This window comes from Myxine glutinosa, chromosome 9 (assembly GCF_964187855.1).
Source record: "Myxine glutinosa chromosome 9, kmMyxGlut1.1, whole genome shotgun sequence".
In the NCBI taxonomy this organism is placed as follows: domain Eukaryota; kingdom Metazoa; phylum Chordata; class Myxini; order Myxiniformes; family Myxinidae; genus Myxine; species Myxine glutinosa.
In genome coordinates, this window is record NC_136269.1 from 150,049,688 (window position 1) to 150,069,610 (window position 19,923).

Below are 19,923 nucleotides of genomic sequence, written 5' to 3' on the forward strand. Positions count from 1 at the left end.
ATACAGCAACGAAATGTATTCTCATAAAACCTTTTAAAATAAACTTTCTCAATACAAATACAGCGCCTAAATACTTTAGGTAAACATTTTATGTAAACTTTATTCATATAAATAAAGCAACCAAAAGTATTCTCATAAAAAACATTTTCAATAAACTTTCTCAATATAAATACAGCGACTAAATATCTTCAGTGAAAGGATGCCTTGAGGAAGGATGAAAGTGACTGGTAGAGAAGAGTGATGGAATCGAATGTAGAAGGAAGTAGAGGACGGGGAAGACCGAGAAAGACTTGGTAGAAAGCGGGCAAGGGGGTTAACAAGGAGAGATGCAGAAAATAGGGCAAAATGGAGAAGATTGTCATGGAGACCGCAAGGCTAATCCCTGCTCTTGCAGGGAAAATGGCCTTAAAAGGCATGTTGTTGTTGTTGTTGTTGACTAAATATCTTAGGTAAACTTTCTCAATTTCAATACAGCAACAAAGTATTCTCATAAAAACCATTTTGAATAAACTTTCTCAACATAAATACAGCAACAAAGTTTTCTCATAAAAACATTTTAAATAAACTTTCTCAACATAAATACAGCAACAAAGTATTGTCATAAAAACCATATTAAATAAACTTTATCAATATAAATACAGCAATTAAAAAGTATTGTCAGAAAAACCTTTTGAAATAAACTTTCACAATATAAATACAGCAACGAAAAGTATTCTCATAAAACCTTTTAAAATAAACTTTCTCAATATAAATACAGCGTCTAAATACTTTAGGTAAACATTTTAGGTAAACTTTATCAATATACAGCAACCAAAAGTTTTTTCATAAAAACATTTTCAATAAACTTTCTCAATATAAATACAGCGACTAAATATCTTCGACTAAATATACTCGGAAACATGGTGGTGGGATGATGAAGTTGGAAAGAGGATTGACGAGAAGAGGAAGAAGTTCAAGGAGTGGCAGAAGGCGAAGGGTACGGGAGCAGAAACAGCAGAGCATGAAAGTTATAAGGCAGCCAGGAAGGCTGCAAAGAAAGATGTAGCAAAGGCGCAGGAGGCATGTAGGAAAATGTTCGGAGAAAGCTTGGATTCGGAAGAGGGTCAGAAAGCAGCATTCAGGATTGCAAAGCAGATAGCGAAAGAGAGTTGTGATGTGATGGGGGTGAGTTGCTTGAAGGATGAAGTGGGACAAATCGTTGTCGACCCAGATGGAATTAAAGGAAGATGGAAAAGATATATGGAAATGCTGTTGAATACAAAGAATGAATGGGATGGCAACATAGAGAGTAACCCAGTTTTAGGACCGGCAGAGAAGATAACTGAGAAGGAAGTTGAGGAAGCGATAAAAGCAATGAAGGGTAGAAAAGCGGGAGGGCCGACGGGAGTTGTGGGAGATATGTTGAAGACAGCAGGAAGTTTGGGTGTGAAGAGAATGACAGAGATCTGTAATCTGGTGGTGAAAGAAGGCGGCATTCCAGTGGATTGGGAACTGAGTGCCCTCGTCCCTCTATACAAGGGGAAAGGTGACCCTCTGGAGTGTGGCTCGTACCCAGCGATAAAGTTATTGGAGCATGGAATGAAGGTATTGGAAAGGGTGTTGGAGAGGAGGATAAGGAAGAAAGTGAAGATCGATGAAATGCAGTTTGGATTCATGCCAGGAAGAGGAACGACAGACGCGCTTTTCATTGTGAGGCAGTTGCAGGAGAAGTACATGGAGAAGAGGAAGAAGTTGTTTCTTGGGTTTGTTGATCTGGAGAAAGCATTCGATAGGGTTCCACGCAAAGTATTGACATGGGCAATGAGGAAGTTAGGAGTGGAGGAATGGTTGATCAGAGTAGTGATGGCAATGTACAAAAGAGCGCGCACAGCTGTAAGGACGAAGGACGGGAACAGTGGTGAGTTTGAGGTGAAGGTGGGAGTGCATCAGGGGTCGGTACTAAGTCCACTACTATTTGTAGCTGTGATGGAGGTGCTGGCTCAGAACGTAAAGGAGGGTTTACCGTGGGAGTTGTTGTATGCAGATGATCTGGTGTTGATTGCGGAAAGTATGGATAGACTGAAGGAAAAGATGAACAAGTGGAACGAATGTATGGAGACAAAAGGTCTGAAGGTGAATATCGGAAAGACGAAGGTGACGGCAAGTGGTAAAGCATGTGGGGAGGTGGAAAGAACTGGGAAGTGGCCCTGTGCTGTGTTTAGGAAGGGTGTCGGAGTGAACTCCATTCAATGTACAATGTGCGCTGAGTGGGTTCATCAAAAATGTAGTGGTCTGAGAGGGTCATTAACCAGTGTGGCAGCTACATTCAAATGTAAGGTGTGCACAGAGGGAGCTGCAGATGGAGGAAATGTTGAGTTGGATCTTGGAGACGGCATGAAGCTGGAAGGTGTGAAAACATTTTGCTACCTCGGAGACATGCTGAATGGAGAAGGTGGATCAGACTCGGCAACGGTTGCTGGAGTGAGATGTGCATGGAAGAAGTTTCGGGAACTGAGTGGCGTGCTGATGATGAGGGGAGTGTCGTTGAAGTTGAAGGGAAAGGTGTATGCTGCATGTGTGAGAAGTGTTATGATTTATGGGAGCGAGACATGGGTAATGAATGTAGAGCAGCAACGCAGGTTGGAAAGGCTGGAAATGCGAATGGTTCGACGGATGTGCGGTGTATCGTTGAGAGAGAGGAAGACAAATTATGAATTGCGAAAGATGATGGGAATAGAGCCTGTGATTGATGCTGTGAAGAGGAACAGGTTGAGATGGGTTGGTCATGTGTTGAGGAAGGATGAAAGTGACTGGTTGAGAAGAGTGATGGAAATGAATGTAGAAGGAAGTAGAGGACGGGGAAGACCGAGAAAGGCTTGGCTAAAGATGGTGGAAGAAGAAATGCAGGCAAGGGGGGTTAACAAGGAGAGATGCAGAAAATAGGGCAAAATGGAGAAGATTGTCAGGGGGACCGCAAGGCTAACCCCCGCTCTAGTTCGGGAAAATGGCCTTTAAAATGCATGTTGTTGTTGTTGTTGTGCTATGTATTGTTTTTGGCCCTATCTCCCAATGGTGAAGAATCACTTTTTTTTTAAACTCTCTTATCCGAATCCATATTCAGATCTGCACTAAAATCGAATCGAATTGTCCCTGTCAGACACCCAACGTGCCCACAAAGTTTCATCCAAATCCGTTCATAACTTTTTGAGATATCCTGCTATGTATCGTTTTGGCCCTATCCCCCAATGGTGAAGAATCACTTTAAAAATTCGACTGGCCGGATCGAATCCGGATCTTCACCAAAATCTAATTATTTCGTCCTTGTCAAACTCTCCGCCAAATTTAGTCCGAATCCATCCACAACTTTTTAAGATATCTTATTCACAAACAAACAAACAAACGTACACAGGGGTGAAAACATAATCTCCATCCACCTTTGGTGGCAGAGGTAATACAACAACAACAACAACATGCATTTTAAGGCAATTTTCCCTGCTAGAGCGGGGGTTAGCCTTGCGGTCCCCGTGACAATCTTCTCCATTTTGCCCTATTTTCTGCATCTCTCCTTGTTAACCCCCTTGCCCGCATTTCTTCTTCCACCATCTTTAGCCAAGTCTTTCTCGGTCTTCCCCGTCCTCTACTTCCTTCTACATTAACTTCCATCACTCTTCTCAACCAGTCACTTTCATCCTTCCTCAATACTTGACCAAACCATCTCAACCTGTTCCTCTTCACAACATCAATCACAGGCAATATTCCCATCATCTTTCGCAATTCATCATTTGTCCTCCTCTCTCTCAACGATACTCCGCACATCCACCGAACCATTCGCATTTCCACCCTTTCCAGCCTTCGTTGCTGCTCTACGTTCATTACCCATGTCTCGCTCCCATAAATCATAACACTTCTCACACATGCAGCATACACCTTTCCCTTCAGCTTCAGCGACACTCTCCTCCTCATCAGCACGCCACTCAGTTCCCGAAACTTCTTCCATGCACATCTCACTCGAGCAACCGTTGCCGAGTCTGATCCACCTTCTCCATTCAGCATGTCTCCGAGGTAGCAAAATGTTTTCACACCTTCCAGCTTCACGCCATCTCCAAGATCCAACTCAACATTTCCTCCATCTGCAGCTCCCTCTGCGCACACCTTACATTTGAATGTAGCTGCCATACTGGTTAATGACCCTCTCAGACCACTACATTTTTGATGAACCCACTCAGCGCACATTGTACACTGAATGGAGTTCACTCCGACACCCTTCCTGCACACAGCACATGGCCACTTCCCAGTTCTTTCCACCTCACCACATGCTTTACCACTTGCCATCACCTTTGTCTTTCCGATATTCACCTTCAGACCTTTTGTCTCCATACATTCCTTCCACTTGTTCATCTTTTCCTTCAGTCCATCCATACTTTCCGCAATCAACACCAGATCATCTGCATACAACAACTCCCACGGTAAACCCTCCTTTACGTTCTGAGCCAGCACCTCCATCACAGCTACAAATAGTAGTGGACTTAGTACCGACCGCTGATGCACTCCCACCTTCACCTCAAACTCACCATTGTTCCCGTCCTTCGTCCTTACAGCTGTGCGTGCTCTTTTGTACATTGCCATCACTACTCTGATCAACCATTCCTCCACTCCTAACTTCCTCAATGCCCATGTCAATACTTTGCGTGGAACCCTATCGAATGCTTTCTCCAGATCAACAAACCCAAAAAACAACTTCTTCCTCTTATCCATGTACTTCTCCTGCAACTGCCTCACAATGAAAAGCGCATCTGTCGTTCCTCTTCCTGGCATAAATCCAAACTGCATTTCGTAGATCTTCACTTTCTTCCTTATCCTCCTTTCCAACACCCATTCCAATACCTTCATTCCATGCTCCAATAACTTTATCGCTCGGTACGAGCCACACTCCAGAGGGTCACCTTTCCCCTTGTATAGAGGGACGAGGGTACTCAGTTCCCATCCACTGGAATGCGGCCTTCTTTCACCACCAGATTACAGATCTCTGTCATTCTCTTCACACCCCAACTTCCTGCTGCCTTCAACATATCTCCCACAACTCCCGTCGGCCCTCCCGCTTTTCCACTCTTCATTGCTTTTATCGCTTCCTCAACTTCCTTCTCAGTTATCTTCTCTGCCGGTCCTAAAACTGGGTTACTCTCTATGTTGTCATCCCATTCATTCTCTGTATTCAACAGCATTTCCATATATCTTTTCCATCTTCCTTTAATTCCATCTGGGTCGACAACGATTTGTCCCACTTCATCCTTCAAGCAACTCACCCCCATCACATCACACCTCTCTTTCGCTATGTGCTTTGCAATCCTGAATACTGCTTTCTGACCCTCTTCCGAATCCAAGCGTTCTCCGAACATTTTCCTCCATGCCTCCTGCGCCTTTGCTACCTCTTTCTTTGCAGCCTTCCTGGCTGCCTTATAACTTTCATGCTCTGCTGTTTCTGCTCCAGTACCCTTCGCCTTCTGCCACTCTTTGAACTTCTTCCTCTTCTCGTCAATCCTCTTTCCAACTTCAACATCCCACCACCATGTTTCCGAGTGCCTCGGTGGTCCTTTTGTCCATCCACATACCTCACCAACGGCTCCCAACAGACTAGCTTTCATTGACATCCAACCACTTTCAAGCTCAACCACATCATCCTCTACCCTACTCAGCCTCTCTTTTAATGCCTCCCTTACTGTCACCTCTTTCAACCTCCACACCTTCATTCTCGGTTGGTACTTCACCCGCCGAGCTCTCCTCGCACCATCTCCTGGTGGCGGAGGTAATAAACTTTCTAAATGTAAATACAGCAACTAAAAGTATTCTCATCAAGACAATTTTATGTAAGTTTCCCCAAAATAAATACAGTAACTAAAAGTATTCTCATAAGACAATTTTATGTAACTTTTCCCAATATAAATACAGCGACTAAAAAGTATTCCAATAAAAAGAATTTATGTAAACTTTCCCAATATAAATACAGTAACTAAAATATTATTATAAAGACAATTTTATGTAAATTTCTCCAATATAAATACAGTAACTAAAAGTATACTCATGAGACAATTTTATGTAACTTTTCCCAATATAAATACAGTAACTAAAATATTATTATAAAGACAATTTTATGTAAATTTCTCCAATATAAATACAGTAACTAAAAGTATTCTCATGAGACAATTTTATGTAACTTTTCCCAATATAAATACAGTAACTAAAATATTATTATAAAGACAATTTTATGTAACTTTTCCCAATATAAATACAGGAACTAAAATATTCTCATAAGACAATTTTATGTAACTTTTCCCAATATAAATACAGCAACTAGAATATTCTTATGAACACACTTTCATGTAACATTTCCCAAAATAAATACTGTAACTAAACTAGAACGCCACTCAGTAGAGCGCATACACCCGCCGTGGGTTTAGTTGGAATAATACGTTTTGTTTAACATCCCCTCTCCCCAAAACAATAAATGAAAAAGAAAGTAAGCCCGAACTGTCAGATAATTTATTTTGATATATCTCGGAATTGGAGGAGAAAAACATCATTTAAGAATAAGAATAAAAGCTTTAATCCAGTAAAACTCCCTCACTCTCTTCAATCTCTACTGCCTCTGACATCAACTCATCCTGGGAATTCTTCCAATGTAAATTGCTCTCTCTCATGCACAGATTTATCCCTTCTCGTCTTCAGTTGTCATACCCTTCCTCCCGTCCATGGTACACGGAATCTTGTGGTGAGGCTATTGCCCAGAAACAACTTGCTTTCGTCTCCTGGAAAGCAAATCCAACGGAAGGAAATCTCATTTCCTTTCACAAAGCCCGAAACAAGTGTGTGTCCACCCTCAGGAGAGCCAGGAAACAATATCTCTCCGTCCTCAGGACCGAACTCTCTTATCTGTCTCCCTCTTCCAAATCCTGGTGGCGTCTGGTGAAATCTGTTTCTGGTGTTTGTTCCCCCTCCATCCCCTCCCTCACCTTAAATGGCCACACGGCTGACTCCGCACGTGAAAAAGCTGAATGCCTCAACTCTGTGTTTGCCTCTAAATCTTGTGTCCCAAACCCATCCCTCTCTGTACCCACCGTACCCAGTCGTACCCAGCTGCTCCTGGACTCTGTGTCCTTTCCTCCTGACAAGGTGGAAAAGTTTCTGTCAACCCTCGACTCTGATTCTGCAACTGGACCTGACGGCATCAGCCCACGGGTCCTAAAATCATGTTCTTCCGCTCTTTCACTCCCCCTCTCTGTTCTCTTCACCCTCTCTTTTGCTCAAGGTCATCTTCCATCTGCTTGGAAATCTGCCAACATCACCGCTTTGCACAAAAAAGGTGCAAAAACAGATCCCAGCAACTACAGACCAATCAGCCTTCTCCCAATTATCAGCAAAGTCATGGAATCCATCATTGCTTCAGATATGAAATCTTTCCTCTTCTCCAATGGCTTGATCTCTGATCATCAATTTGGTTTCAGACCTGGACACTCCACTCTGGACATGCTGCTTCTGCTTTCTCAACAATGGATGGAGGTCCTCAATGCCAAACAGGAAATTAGAGCAGTCTCCTTTGACATATCACGTGCCTTCGATACGGTCTGGCACCCCGCTCTGCTCACCAAACTCTCCTCTTTTGGTATCCATGGAAATCTCCACGCATGGCTGGCGGACTTCCTCTCTAGTCGTAGTCAACGTGTGGCCCTGAATGGGTTTCTCTCATCTCCTCTTCCTGTTCAGGCTGGAGTTCCCCAAGGCAGTGTTCTGGGCCCTGTGCTTTTTCTGGTCTTCATCAATGATCTCTCTGACTCTCTTGAAAATCCTCTCTATCTCTTTGCTGACGACTCTACTCTCTGTCGCTCCATTCTTCATCCCTCAGATCGGCAGTCTGCAGCCTCCTCACTCTCTGCAGACCTTGACAAAATCACAGACTGGGCAAACAAGTGGAACATGTCTTTCAATCCTGACAAATCTCACACTCTTACGATGTCTCTCCGAAAAGACCGACTGGACAACCCTCCCATACACTTTCTGAATAATCCTCTCCAAGAAGTTCTGTCACTCAAGCTTTTGGGTCTCACTATCTGCCATGATCTTTCCTGGAAAAACCACATTTCAAATCTGGCCTCCAAAGCCAGTCGCCGACTGGGCATCCTCCGTCGTGCGAAGTCCTTCCTTGGCACACCTGAGCTCCTCACCACATACAAGGCTTTCATCCGCAGCTCAATGGAATACTGCACTCCCCTCTGGGCTGGTGCTCCTGCCTCACACCTAGCTCGCCTTCACGCTGTTGAAACCAAAGCATTCAGATTCATTGGAAGCTCCCGCGATGAAGCTAACTCCAAGGGCCTCTCACTCACTCACCGCAGGCAGGTTGGTGGTCTTTCCGTCTTCTACCGACTCCTCTCTGGTCTTGCCCCCCCCAGCTCTCTCTGGGCTCTGTCCCGCAAATATTCCTACAGGTCGCACAAGATCTGCCTGCAACCCTCTTTTGGTTAAACTGCCAAAATCAAGACTCTCTGCTCACCTTCACTCCTTCATTCCTCTTTTCTCCCGCCTCTGGAACAAACTCCCTCACTCTCTTCAATCCCACTCCACCCTCCAAGTCTTTAAAACAGCTGTTCACCACCATCTCTTGTCTTCCCCCATCCAAAACCTTGATCTTTTCTACCCCCGCTAATTTCACCCCAATTCCACTTTTTGAAATACCAACTTTTGTCCTGGAAGTCCTTGGTGTCCTTGTGCTTTATACTTCTCCCTCCTCCCCCCCTTCCCACGCCTCCTCCCCCCGGGCCCTCTCCCTTCCACACATCTCCCTGCTCTCGGATGTTGTGTGTGTGTGCCTCCCCTTTTCTCCCCATCTTGTCTTCCGCTCCCTCTTTTTGTGTATTTTGTTTGTCTGGTCGATTTGTTTGTGAAGTTAATGTTAGCTCTTTCACGAGCCTCGATTCAGTATACAAAAAAAATAAAAAAAAATAAAAAATAAATCCCACTCCACCCTCCAGGTCTTTAAAACAGCTGTTCACCACCATCTCTTATCCTCCCCCATCCAAAACCTTGATCTTTTCTACCCCCGCTAATTTCGGTCCCCTTGTGTTTTATACCTCTCCCCCCCCCGCCCTCCCCCTCCCACGCCTCCTGCCCCCAAGCCCTCTCCCTCCCACACTTCTCCCTGCTCTCAAATGTTGTGGTTGTGTGCTTCCCCTTCGCTCCCCATCTTGTCTTCCGCTCCCTCTTTTTGTATATTTTGATTGTCTGGTTGATTTGTTTGTGAAATAAATGTTAGCTCTTTCACGAGCCTCGATTCAGTATCCCCCCCAAAAAAAAAAAAAAAAAAATCTTTCCCAAAAAAATTCGTGGATCCGGAATAATATCCTGAGCTTCACCAAAAACTAATCAATTCTTCCTTATCCCAAGGGCAATCATCCCACAAACTTTCATCCAAATCCGTTCAGAACTTTTCCAGATATCTTGTCCACAAACATACGAACACACACACACACACACACACACACACAGACGGACACATTCGAATGCGTTACTCCCTGGCGGGAGTAATAAACCTGAAAATCGCAGAGCCAGAACCAGAATTATTTATTTGGTCTGGGAAGCCCATATGAGGTTTCTTCTTCTTCAGACTCTCACAACCCTGGGTGAATATGCGATATATAAAAAAAAAGTTGGAATTTTGCCAAATCTGTTTTATTCGTTTGTTAATATACCTCAGCCATTGACAAATCTGGAACTAAGTCTTTATAAGTTCATCAAATACTGACACCGTGAATGACATTCGCTGAACTTAATGTTGATATCTCTTCTGAGGTAAAAAAAACAAAAAAAAAAAACAGTTTTAAAGCATTATATGTATCAAAAGATACATTTTATGAAACGGCGAAACCTAATACACACTTTGGTGGTTTTGAAATGACAGAATATGTCTTTATTAGAAAGAAAAAAATGAACATTGAAGACGACGCTGCTAAGAAAAAATACACCGCTCTAATGCATAACCACAAGTTTAAACTACATTTACAACAAATATGAAAACTATTTTAATATCACAATGTTCAATATAGAATATATCTATCTATAATTCCAGTAATCTCTGTCTGTACGTTTGTACGTTTGTACGTTTGTCTGTGACCGCTGTTTCTCGACAACCACGGGTCCGATATACTTTTAACTTGCCAGGTATATTGCTGGGGACCCGAGGATGTGCCTTTTCAAGGTTTCATATTAATCGGACAATTACTTACTGAGCTATGTCCAAAAAACGATTCAACCAATCAGAGAGCAGCGAACGATCGCGTGTGCCGAACGTGGCGGGCACACTCTGCCTCGGATGGCACATTTGAGAGCGTATTCATTTATTTCACGTTTGCAAACTATGTTGGCGTTAAACTATGTTTTACAACTAATAAAAACGAATTTGCGATTCATTCGCTTTCCTGCGCGTTTGTGCACGCGATGGCGATTTCTTTACCAAACTCCGGAAGCCGTTCGCTTTGGACCAAACCATTGCATGTAAATAGAGGGGGGGGATTGTCACCGTACTCGCAAGCCGTTCGCTTTGGACCAAACCATTTCATGTAAATAGAGGGGGGGGATATAATTTTAGATATAGATATAGTACGGGCAATGCCCTAGTAGAAGATAATGTTAAAAAAAAATGAGCCCTATCTTCCAATGGTAAAAAAATCCTTCTAAAAATTCCTGGATCGGGAATAATATCCTGAGCTTCACCAAAAACTAATCAGTTCTTCCTTATCCCAAGGGCAATCATCCCACCAACTTTCATCCAAATCCGTTCAGAACTTTTCCAGATATCTTGTTCACGAACACACGAACACACACACACATGGACAGTCGGACACGAGTGAATACATTACTCCCTGGCGGGAGTAAATATTCTTATAAAGACAATTTTATGTAAGTTTCTCCAAATATAAATACTAGTGGGGTCACCCATGGGAATCCCATGGGCATGGACGTGTGTGACATTTGGACATCTTCATTTAGTTCCTGTACATTCAGTTTTACAAAATCGTTGCTGGCAATTTATCAGATCCACAAGTGATGTCATCGACACAATATATTTGCTTCTGATAACATGTGAATGCATGCGCGCGCACATCGGAAATACAGTTTGAAATGTGTCATTACATCTCATGTAAAATGTGACTTTAAGAGCTCAAATCCTCTCCCTCCCCGCCCCCATCCCTCCCACAGCACGCACACTGCACCAGAGAGTGGGTCATACACACACGGGGGAGTGGGTCACACAGACATGGGGGAGTGGATCACACACACATGGGGGAGAGGGTCTCACACACACACACACACACACACACACACACACACACACACACATATATATATATATAGTGCATTCAGAAAGCCAGCGTGACCATCGGGTTCTTGGTCACCTCTCTTACCAAGGCCCTTCTCCTCCGATTGCTCAGTTTGGCCGGGCGGCCAGCTCTCAGAAGAGTACTGGTTGTTCCAAACTTCTTCCATTTAAGAATTATGGAGGCCACTGTGCTCTTGGGAACCTTCAATGCAGCAGAATTTTTTTTTGTAGGCTTCCCCAGATATGTGCCTCGACACAATCCTGTCTCTGAGCTCTGCAGGCAGTTCCTTCGACCTCATGGCTTGGTTTTTGCTCTGATATGCATTGTCAGCTGTGAGACCTTATATCGACAGGTGTGTGCCTTTCCAAATCATGTCCAATCAATTGAATTTACCACAGGTGGACTCCAATCAAGGTGTAGAAACATCTCAAAGATGATCAAGAGAAATGGGAGGCACCTGAGCTAAATTTCAAGTGTCATATCAAAGGGTCTGAATACTAATTGGGCAGTGTAAGATACTAAAAGTATTCTCATAAAAAGAATTGATGTAAACTTTCCCAATATAAATACAACGGCTAAAAGTAATCTCATAAAAAAATATTTAAGGAAACTTTTGGAGTTAGTTTTTGGGGTGTAAGGTATACACATAAACTGGTATTTTCTTGAGAATGTTTTGTGTTACTATCTCGATTTCTGTTGATCATGTCTTTGATAGGCCCTGCCTCCTTACCCATGCCTTGCTAAATGTACTCCAAATTTGTTAAGCTCGTCCTTTTTCTACCCTGCATCAAAACCATCCCTTTTTCCATTCTTCCTTCTCAAAATAACCACAAATTAAAATAATTTCTGTCATTCATCATCAATCATTTTCAACGAATTCCTAATTCTTTCTGATCCAAACTTTCCTTCCTCGTCTCCACTCTTCTTCCACCCCTTCTCACTCCATCAATTTTTTTAATGGCAATTTTAACATGTTCAGTCCCCTTACATACATGCTTCCAAACATCTTTCTTCCATTTTGTTTTCTATTCTCTCATTCCTTTTTGCTCCATCCCTGGATCACTCGCAAACTCATGCCTCATCCACCAATCCTGTTCATATAGCGCTGTCTTTCTTCGTACTTTTAATCATCATCACGTCCCAATCCTGATGTCTGTCCTCATTTCTCTGCCCTTGAAATCTCTAAATCCAACTCTTTTTGTAACGTGTTGGGCAACGTTGACATAGTACCTCATGCCAATGTCCTCCCCCACGTTTCCCTACACCAGCTCCAGACTCCTCCAACCCCACCCCTGATCAGCATCCTCCAATTCTGTGTCCCTCCATCTCATGCCCTTCCCTCTCTTTGCTTCCTCCATGTCCTCCTACCCACTATTTTTTTCCCTTCTTTACTCCCCACCCCTCCTTGCGTCATTCACACCTCACCCTCTATTTGCTTACTTCACTCCCCCCTCCTCTTTGCTTCTGTCACTTCCCACCTCTACCTTTTCCTGTGCCCTGTCCCTTTTTTGTTCCCACTGTATTCCGCCCCTCCCCACTTCTCCTGCGTCCCACCCCATCTCCGCTTTCCCCGCATACTGCACCCTTGCTGACTCTCCCAAGTTACGCCCACTCTCTGCCTCCCACACGTACCCCCTCCTCTTTGCTTTTCCCACGTCCTGTGCCACTCCTCTTTCCCCACGTTCCGCTTCCTCTGTTTAATCATGCTATTTCGTACCCTCATTAAACTTTCCCCATTCTCCCCCTTCCCCCAAAATTTCAGTTTTTCTTTCCTTAGAGTTTGCTTCTCTGTATCGATATTGCCCACCCACTGTGTCCTCTTCTTTTCCTCATTCTTACCTGTATCTCTTATTTGTCTGTCTCCATCTATTTTGTCCCTCGGCCCTGCTGTTGGTGTTCCCCCTGTCTTTCTGCAGGTCCTTTTGTTCTGTTACATCCAAATCCATTCTATGTTCTAGATCTTACATGAGCTTAGTCTTTGTGTACAAAAAAGAAGCCAAATTATTTTGCGTTGTCGATTCACTGTCTAAGGTTGTTGTGCAATTGTTGCTGTCCGTGATTCCTAAATAACGATGTGTATTGTCTACGTCAGGAACATCAGCACCATCGATCTGCAGGTGGAGGTGACAAAATTCCTGAAGCAGTACGAAACTCTGAGTGAATCATCTTCCATGGCGCCACACACGCTGTTTGGAAATAACAATGTAAAGTGTGATGTGGCGTGCAAGGCAAGTATGGTATGAAAGCAAGGTATTGAGAAAGTGACGTGTAATGGCATTCATCCAAGACTTCGTTCACAGAAGTGAGGCTTTATTGAAATCGATTCACACAAGTCCTAGGCACACAAGCAATTAACGTATTAGCTATTGAATTGTATACAGTATAAGTATATAGTTTACTTAAGCATAGTATAAAGATCAAGCCATCGATCTGGTCTTACCAAGATGAATGAAGCGCAGACCAGTACAGAGTGCGTTCAGACTGCGTAATTCTCCCTTCACACATAAAGAGCGCTCGACTATATCCAGCACGCATTCGATCACCACACACCCCAGAACCCCTCTTCTTCTTCTTCTTCTTCAGTTTCACTACATTATCCCTCCCTTAGAATTAAAATCAGGCTAGAACATTAGTAGTGTAAAATCTACCAGCCAAAGTGAGTAGGTTGCTGACAAGGTCGGCCAACACGAGTGCGATAAACTCCGTCAGCCCCCGTGCCCCCAGTGCCCAGCAAAGGTGAACTCCCCTCGTCGGATGGCTTACCCTGAGGTCTCTGAGGGCTCCCTGGCGCAGACAAACCCACTGGATCCAAAGCAGTATTGCCAATAGCAGCTTCGGCCGGTCACAAGTCTAACTTGGTGGGGGGAATTGTGGTGTCATCGACCTGTTCTCCGCAGGGAGCGAGATGACAGACCGACACGGTAGTCTCTCTACCGTCGGGCAGCCGAATATGTGCATATTCAGGATTTGCTTCTAAAATGTCCACGCGGTCAACCAGTGGCTGGTATTTTCTCTGTCGGACAGCGCGTTTCAGTAACGCAGGGCCCGGTTCGGCCAACCATGAGGGTAGCGGCTGCCCGCTAGAACTACGACGTTGGTACCAGAACATTCGTTCATGAGGGGTAGCATTAGTCGAAGTACATAACAGGGATCGAATTGCATGCAGCCCTTCCGGCAACACTCGCTCCCACATGTTCGAGGACATCCTGCGTGTCCGCAAAGCCATGGTAACCGCCCACCATATAATGCCGTTGTAACGTTCGATTAATCCGCTCCCTTGGGGATTATAAGCCGTAGTGCGGCTGGAAGCTATTCCCTGCTCCAAGAGAAATTGCTTGATTTCCTGGGATAGGAAGGCCATCCCGTGGTCACTGTGGATGAACGCGGGATATCCGAACATAAGGAACAACTGCTGGAGACATCGAATTACCGTAGTGGACGACATATCAGCGCACGGAAATGCAAAAGGAAATCGTGAATACTCATTCACGATTGTGAGTAGGTAGCGATGCGCGCCTCCGCCAGGAAGGCTTGCTCACCAAATCTATTCATTCCAAAAAAAAATTCCATATCTTACAGTTCCTCTTTTCTACATTCCCGAAACTCTCCTGCACTCCACCCCTCCTTCAGCGTCCTCAAACGTATTTTTGACTCTAAGGTCACAAGAAACTCATTTTGCAATAAATGTTCGTTTCCCATGAATCGTACACTTTCTAAAATCCAATCTCACCCCTCCCCTCCAAATCTTCCCCATCACCCTTTCCCTCCAAAACTTCCCCATTACCTCTCCCCTCCAAAACTTCCCTTTGAAGTCGAGATTCCGCTGCTCCCACGGCCGTCCAGCATGAATTAACGTTCCCATGGGAGGCTTGTAGAAGCTCGGCTTGAGTTTAGCGCAAACCGGGCACGATTTGCATAAATCTTTTGTCCTTTGTCGGAGAGGAGATCTTTGTCGGCGAGGTCACGTCTTTTCGAAGCTGTCCATGCGCTCACGCTTTCGAAGTTAAGTAATTTTTCACAATTGTGTTTTTGTCGAAACTGTATCTATATTTCGGTGTGTGTACCTATAGTGTGTCTTTAGTAAGATTATCGGTGTTAATTTTTCATACATGTATACAAAATCGTCGGTTAATTCGTGTCTCGTATTTTGAGGCCTAGTAGGCTCCCGTGTCCGACCTTTAGGCTTTGTTTTTCTCTCAGCGGTCCGTCGATTGTGCTGCAATTACTTTCCTTCTCTGTTCATGTCCCAGTCTTTCACCCCATACTTCCTTGTTTAAAATCTCAACTCAAAAAAAAACAAAAAAAAAAAACATTTCCTGCTCTGATCTTATTCGCTGTTCTTATTCGTTTATTCGTTGTTCTTATTTGTTCGTTCATTCTTCGATCACGTGTTTCACCCCCATTTCCATTTTCCATTTCCCCAGATAGTTTTCACTGTTCAATTTTAAAATGTTTAAACTTTCCCCTAAAGAACTGTATTCTGTCGTATATTATAACACCTTTTTCTTCTTCTATAAAAGGATGCTTTCGACTTGCTCACCAAATCTATTCATCCCAAAAAAAAATTCCATCTCTTACAGTTCCTCTTTTCTACATTCCCGAAACTCTCCTGCACTCGACCCCTCCTTCAGCGTCCTCAAACGTATTTTTGACTCGAAGGTCACAAGAAACTCATTTTGCAATAAATGTTCATTTCCCATTAATCGTACACTTTCGAAAATCCAATCTCACCACTCCCCTCCAAATCTTACCCATCACCCCTTCCCTCCAAAACTTCCCCATTACCCCTCCCCTCCAAAACTTCCCCATTACCCCTCCCCACCAAATCTACCCCCTTGCCCCTCCCCTCCAAATCTTCCCCATCACCCATCTCTTTCAAATCTTCCCCCTTGCCCCTCCCCTCCAAATCTTCCCCATCACCCATCCCTTTCGAATTTCCCCCTTGCCCCTCCCCTCCAAAACTTCCCCATCACCCCTCCCCTCCAAATCTACCCCCTTGCCCCTCCCTTCCAAATCTTCCCCATCACCCATCTCTTTCAAATCCTCCCCCTTGCCCCTCCCCTCCAAATCTTCCCCATCACCCATCCCTTTCAAATCTCCCCCCTTGCCCCTTCCCTCCTAAACTCCCCCCACAGCCCTCCCCTCCGAGACTCTCCCTCACTCCTCCCCTCCTAGACTCCCCTCACCCCTCCTCGTCAAAGCGTCCTCCCTGCTTCTTCTCCCTTCCAACTTTCACCTTCATCTCCCCCAACCTTCCGCCTTGCTCTTCCCCCTCCTCAAATAACACCTCACTGTGCCTCACCCAATCACCATCAAACCTTTTGTCTGCCCCATTCTTCCCTTTCTCCAAGCTATTCTGAAATCTCTGACACACCTTCAACAGCTCTCCCTACCACTTCCTCCTCTTCCACATCTTACCCTACCGCTCCCCCCCCTGTTCTGTATCCGATGCTCCCCCTTCCTCTTCATTCACAGTATGGACCTCAAACATCCGGGGTCTTCGCTCAAACTTGACTGATCTCTCCATACAGGTTGCTTCTGACAAACCAGACGTGATCTGCTTAACAGAAACTTTCCTCCTTCATGATGTCTCTGATCCTTGGTATCTCTCCCAGGTTACTCCCTCCTCCGGTATGATAGACTTGAGCCTCGTCCTGGAGGTGGGGTTGCTATCTTTATAAAAAAAAAACTCTCTTCCTCACTTGCCCTGCACTGCCCTCTCTCCACCTCACCCCCAGGAATACCTTTGGCTACGGCTTCCCCTTCGCTCCCACCTTTTGTTCATACGTGTGTTGTACCGTCCACCAAACAGTGATGACTCCATCTACATCTCGCTGTCTCATAATATGGACCAACTTCTATCTACCCATCCCAACTCGCTCTTCCTCATATGTGGTGATTTCAATTGTCACCATGCCAGTTGGCTGGGTGTGGGTACCGCTCTCACCAGCCATGGCTCCTCAGCAAAGGACTTCTGCGACTCACTGGGACTGACACAATCTGTCAATTTCCCGACCCGGATCTCAGTCAACGGAGCATCTTCTCTTCTGGACTTGGTTATGACTAACTTCCCTGAAAATGTCTGCTGCTCTTCTTCTGCTCCAATCGGCTCATCTGATCATGTGTTTGTTAAAGTGGACATCTCTCTGACCATTCTCAGAGAGCCTCCTCAGCATCGACGAGTCTGGCATTTCACTCAGGCCAACTGGCACTGTCTTCAAGCAGCCATCAATCATCTGGACTGGTCTCCCATCTCTACCGCCTCTGACATCAACTCATCCTGGAAATTCTTCCAAAGTAAATTGCTCTCTCTCATGCACAGATTTATCCCATCTCGTCTTCAGTTGTCATACCCTTCCTCCCGTCCATGTTACACGGAATCTTGTTCTGAGGCTGTTGCCCAGAAACAACTTGCCTTCGTCTCCTGGAAAGCAAATCCAACTGAAGGAAACCTCATTTCCTTTCACAAAGCCTGAAACAAGTGTGTGTCCACCCTCAGGAGAGCCAGGAAACAATATCTCTCCGTTCTCAAGACCGAACTCTCTTATCTGTCTCCCTCTTCCAAATCCTGGTGGCGTCTGGTCAAATCTGTTTCTGGTGTTTGTTCCCCCTCCATCCCCTCCCTCACCTCAAACGACCACACGGCTGACTCCGCACGTGAAAAGGCTTAATGCCTCAACTCTGTGTTTGCCTCTAAATCTTGTGTCCCAAACCCATCCTTCTCTGTACCCACCGTACACAGTCGTACCCAGCTGCTCCTGGACTCTGTGTCCTTTCCTCCTGACAAGGTGGAAAAGTTTCTGTCAACCCTCGACTCTGATTCTGCAACTGGACCTGACGGCATCAGCCCACGGGTCCTAAAAGCCTGTTCTTCCGCTCTTTCACTCCATCTCTCTGTTCTCTTCACCCTCTCTTTTGCTCAAGGTCATCTGCCATCTGCTTGGAAATCAGCCAACATCACCGCTTTGCACAAAAAAGGTGCAAAAACAGATCCTAGCAACTACAGACCAATCAGCCTTCTCCCAATTATCAGCAAAGTCATGGAATCCATCATTGCTTCGGATATGAAATCTTTCCTCTTCTCCAATGGCTTGATCTCTGATCATCAATTTGGTTTCAGACCTGGTTACTCTACTCTGGACATGCTGCTTCTGCTTTCTCAACAATCTATGGGGGGCCTCAATGCTAAACAGGAAATTAGAGCTGTCTCCCTTGACATATCACGTGCCTTCGATACGGTCTGGCACCCCGCTCTGCTCACCAAACGCTCCTCCTTTGGTATCTGGAAATCTCCACGCATGGCTGGCTGACTTCCTCTCTAGTCGTAGTCAACGTGTGGCCCTGAATGGGTTTCTCTCATCTCCTCTTCCTGTTCAGGCTGGAGTTCCCCAAGGCAGTGTTCTGGGCCCTGTGCTTTTTCTGGTCTTCATCAATGATCTCTCCGACTCTCTTGAAAATCCTCTCTATCTCTTTGGTGATGACTCTACTCTCTGCCGCTCCATTCCTCATCCCTCAGATCGGCAGTTTGCAGCCTCCTCACTCTCTGCAGACCTGGACAAAATCAGAGACTGGGCAAACAAGTGGAACATGTCTTTCAATCCTGACAAATCTCACACTCTTATGATGTCTCTCCGAAAAGACAGACTGGACAACCCTCCCATCCACTTTCTGAATAATCCTCTCCAAGAAGTTCTGTCACTCAAGCTTTTGGGTCTCACTATCTGCCATGATCTTTCCTGGGAAAACCACATTTCAAATCTGGCCTCCAAAGCCAGTCGCCGACTGGGCATCCTCCGTCGTGCGAAGTCCTTCCTTGGCACACCTGAGCTTCTCACCACATACAAGGCTTTCACCCGCAGCTCAATGGAATACTGCTCTCCCCTCTGGGCTGGTGCTCCTGCCTCACACCTAGCTCGTCTTCACGCAATTGAAACCAAAGCGTTCAGAATCATTGGAATCTCCCGCGATGAAGCTAAATCCAAGGGCCTTTCACTCACTCACCGCAGGCAGGTTGGTGGTCTTTCCGTGTTCTACCGACTCCTCTCCGGCCTTGCCCCCCCCCCCCCAGCTCTCTCTTTGCTCTGTCCCCCAAATATTCCTACAGGTCGCACAAGATCTGCCTGCAACCCTCTTATGGTTAAACTGCCAAAATCAAGACTCTCTGCTCATCTTCACTCCTTCATTCCTCTTTCTCCCACGTCTGGAACAAACTCCCTCACTCTCTTCAATCCCACTCCTCCCTCCAGGTCTTTAAAACAGCTGTTCACCACCATCTCTTATCTTCCCCTATCCAAAACCTTGATCTTTTCTACCCCCGCTAATTTCACCCCAAATCCACTTTTTTGAAATACCAACTTCTGTCCTGGAAGTCCTTGGTGTCCTTGTGTTTTATACTTTTCCCACCGCCCACCCCTCCCCCTTCCCACGCCTCCTCCCCCCAAGCCCTCTCCCTTCCACGCATCTCCCGATGTCCCTGCTCTCAAATGTTGTGTTTGTGTGCTTCCCCTACTCTCCCCATCTTGTCTACCGCTCCCTCTTTTTATATGTTTTGTTTGTGTGTTTGATTTGTTTGTGA

General features: G+C 45.2%; 1 protein-coding gene across 1 annotated transcript in view; it reads left to right on the plus strand.

The window, feature by feature from the left end:
• ZFYVE26 (zinc finger FYVE-type containing 26) overlaps positions 1 to 19,923 on the plus strand; it is a 332,760-nt gene that overhangs the window by 299,860 nt on the left and 12,977 nt on the right. The window contains exon 40 of the mRNA XM_068127936.2: positions 13,441 to 13,576. Coding sequence (XP_067984037.2) covers positions 13,441 to 13,576 — 136 coding nt within the window. The remainder of the gene's footprint in view (positions 1 to 13,440; positions 13,577 to 19,923) is intronic.